Here is a 3256-nt window from a genome sequence, read left to right as displayed (position 1 = left end):
GTAGGATGGGCGTATCCGGGGCGTGGCCAGGGTTGTCCGGGGCGTGTCCAGGAGTGGCCGGGGGCGTGGCCTCGGCAAGGCCATGTGGGGTGGGCGTGACCAGGTAGGATGGGCGTGTCCGGGGCGTGTCCAGGAGTGGCCGGGGCGTGGCCTCGGCAAGGCCATGTAGGGTGGGCGTGTCCGGGGCGTGGCCGCGGCGCACACTCACAACATGAAGTCCTGCTCCCAGCTGGGCTGGCTGCCGCGCACGGCGATGGTCGTGCTCTTGACATTCTGCACCTTCAGGGTCACGTAGGTGTTGAATTTCTCTGCGGCGGCGACAGAGGCGTCGGCCGGGCGCTCGGGACCCTGACAGCCCTTCCCAAGCTGGGGGCGGTCCCCGCTGCGCTCTCCCCGCGGGGTCGCGGGGCGCCCCGCACGCCGCTGAGCGCAGAGGCCTGGGCGGCCGCGCAGACGGACACACAGACCGGGCGCAGGGCAGCCGCGAGGGCCGAGCCCGACTCAACGCGCTGCCCTGGCTCCGGGGCCCCAGTGTCCCCATCTGTAACCGGCTCAAGACGCCCGACGCCCGGCCCCGCGCTCCAGAGTCAGAGGACAGGCGGACAGGACAGACGGCGCGGACGGCGCGCGGGCGCTTACCTTGGGCACCGTCAAACTTGGCTTTTTTGACTGTGGAGAGACAGAGATAGGGGCGGGAGACGGGGGAGAGGAGGGGAGGGGAGACCCACAGACAGGCGCGGAGACGGACACGCAGAAACGAGGACAGACAGACGCGGCAGCACAGCCAGGACACAGGGACACGGAGACGCGAGACGGGACGGGACAGGCAAAGACAGCAAGCACAAGAGCATCAAGAGACCAAGCAGGAAAAACAGAACGAGGCAGAGACGGACACAGAGGAGGGGAAGCAGGGAGGAGGAGGAGGAGGAGGCGGGGACGAGAGAGAAAGGGAGAGCATGAGACAGACAGCCCAGGCTGGCCTGGGGCAGAAGGAAATCTGGACAGAGGCAGCCCCCTCCCGCCCCATCCGCATCTCTGTCCCTGCAGCGGCGCCTTCGCCCCCAACCGAGCAAGATTCAAAACAAGGATCCAAGCCGGGCCTGTCGGTGCCCACCCGTCATCCCAGCACTCTGGGAGGCTGAGGCAGGACTGCAAGTTTGAGCCTGGGCTGGGCAACACAGTGACCTAGCAAGACCTTGCTGCAAAATAAAAAATCGAAAAGCAGGAGCTGGGAAGTGGCTGGAGGGCCTCCCCCGGGAAGCCTCCACAGGGCCCGAGTGGTGGAGCGGGAGGCAGGGGGAGCCGAGACCACCTCCCAGGCCGCGTCCCTGCCAGGTTCACGCACCTCTTCCCTAATCGCCCGGCTCCACCGCCCCAGGCGCTCCGGGGTTTGCAGGGCAGGACTCAGAGGGCTGCCAGGGCACGGCTGCTCACGGCCATCCCTTGCCTTGCCTGGGGCAGTGCGGCCCGAGGGCACGCCAGGGCCCCTCTGGCCGGCTGGTCAGGAACCAGCCCTGCGGTGCCGAGGGACCTGGGGCAGCGCCCGGGCCGGGCCAGCTGTGTGCAGAACGTCTTCACCTCGCCGGCCTCCTCCGCCACTCACTCACACCTGACCCACGATGCCCCCTCTTCGGGTCCTGGGGATCGAACCCAGGGCCTTCGCAAGGAACTACATCCTCACCCCTTTAAAAATGTTTATTTTGTTTATTTTTGATTGAAAGTCTCCCTAAGTAGCTAAGTTGCCCAGTTGGAGAACGGCCCTCCTGCCTCTGCTTCCCGTGGTGCGGGGCGCACTGCGCCTGGCTCCCCACGCCCTCCTTTTCCTTCTTCTTTTCACCTCCTTTTTCCTTTTGAAAAATCATTTCTCTGCTTATGTAGGCCACGCGTGCAGACACATACCAAACCCACAGTAACCGGAGTTGCTGCTCTGAAGCCGGGCATGGTGGCGCACACTCGTCAGCCCAGCACTCTGGGACGCTGAGACAGGAGGATCGCATGGCAAGTTGGCAATTTGGCAAGTTACCATCTTACGCAATTTAGCAAGACCATGTCTCAAAATTTAAAAGAGGGTGGTGTTGGGATGTAGCTCAGGATGAAGGCCCTGATTCAGTCCCCAGTACCTGCAAAACTAACCCTAGCTCTAGGCCGGGTGCTGCGGCCACGCCTGTAATCCCAGCACTTGGGAGGCTAAGGCAGGAGGATTGTTACGAGTTCGAGACCAGCCTGGACTACAAAGTGAGCTCAAGGCCAGCCTGAACTGCATAGCGAGACCCTGCCTCAAAAAGATTAAAAAAAAAAACAAAACAACAACAAAAAAACAAACCAAAAACCTCAAACCAAACAACTCCCAAAACTAACCCTAGCTCTCTGTCTACCCCAGCCCCTTCTTCCCTGCCAGGTGCCATCAGCGGAAAGGCTGCGTTACTTTACTTCCTGTGCAAACAGCCGCGTCCCGCGCGCACCGTCCTGAACGCACGGCTTCCGCGGGTCCTGGAGAAAGTGTGGGAGTGAGCAGAGGGTGCATTGCTAGCAGCAGAGGGTGTTCCTAGGACAGACGCCGCAGCGCTCCGTGCTGGTTAAATCCCCCTGCCCCCTGAATGCACGCCTCACAAGCACAGCCAAATGGAGCCAGTGGAGGTGGAGCGGAAGCACAGCTCCTTCCCACTGTGGAAGCGGGAGCATCGAGCTCCTACGCCAACGCCCGCGTCCCCACCGGAGCGGCCCAGCGTTAACGCGGAGGAACGCGCGGGCGTGCGCTGGGAGGGGGCGCGGCGCGGGGCGGGGCCGCACACCCCTGCGACCCGGCCGAGCCTGCTGGCCGCCTCCGTCGCCCCGCTCGCCTCCCTGCGTCTGGCCGGTCCTCCCGCCGCTCCCCCGGCCTCTCTCGCCCGAAATCGGCCCGGAGTCCCCACTTGCGCACCCGGCCTCCCTGCAGCTGGGGCTGCGGGGTCTGGGGTCCTGCCCGCCCCGGGCGCCACCCGAGCAGCTCGGAGCAGGCCAGAGGGGCTCGGCGGGGAGCCCGGCCGCGCCTCGGGGTCTCCGCCTGCGTCTGCCTGTCTGTCCGTCTGTGTCTCCCTGTCCGCGTCCCGGCCCCTGCCTGCTGCCTCCGCCTGCAGGCTGCCCGGCTCCCGCCGCCCGACCCCTCCCGCCTGTCCGTCCGTCCGTGCGTCCGTCCCTCCCTGCGCCTGTGCCCTGGGGCCCGAGGGCTGGTCCGGGGACAGCAGCGGTGCCCACGTCCCTTGCTGCCGGGCCGCGC

At 65.5% G+C, this 3256-nt stretch overlaps 1 protein-coding gene across 1 annotated transcript in view; it reads right to left on the bottom strand.

Moving 5' to 3' along the window:
* The window catches only part of Unc13a (unc-13 homolog A (C. elegans)), a gene marked incomplete at its 3' end in the record, with an annotated part of 44393 nt that extends 42217 nt beyond the window's left edge, over positions 1-2176 (bottom strand). The window contains 3 exon segments of the mRNA XM_013507235.1: positions 209-308; positions 640-669; positions 1900-2176. Of these exon segments, the coding sequence (XP_013362689.1) occupies positions 209-308; positions 640-669; positions 1900-2026 (257 nt within the window). The 5' untranslated portion in view covers positions 2027-2176.
* Positions 2177-3256: the final 1080 nt, after the last annotated feature.

Source organism: Chinchilla lanigera, unplaced genomic scaffold, assembly GCF_000276665.1.
Source record: "Chinchilla lanigera isolate Chin_1 unplaced genomic scaffold, ChiLan1.0 scaffold00123, whole genome shotgun sequence".
NCBI lineage: Eukaryota > Metazoa > Chordata > Mammalia > Rodentia > Chinchillidae > Chinchilla > Chinchilla lanigera.
Note: the sequence above shows the minus strand (reverse complement) of the source record. Positions and strands in the feature narration are given on the sequence as shown.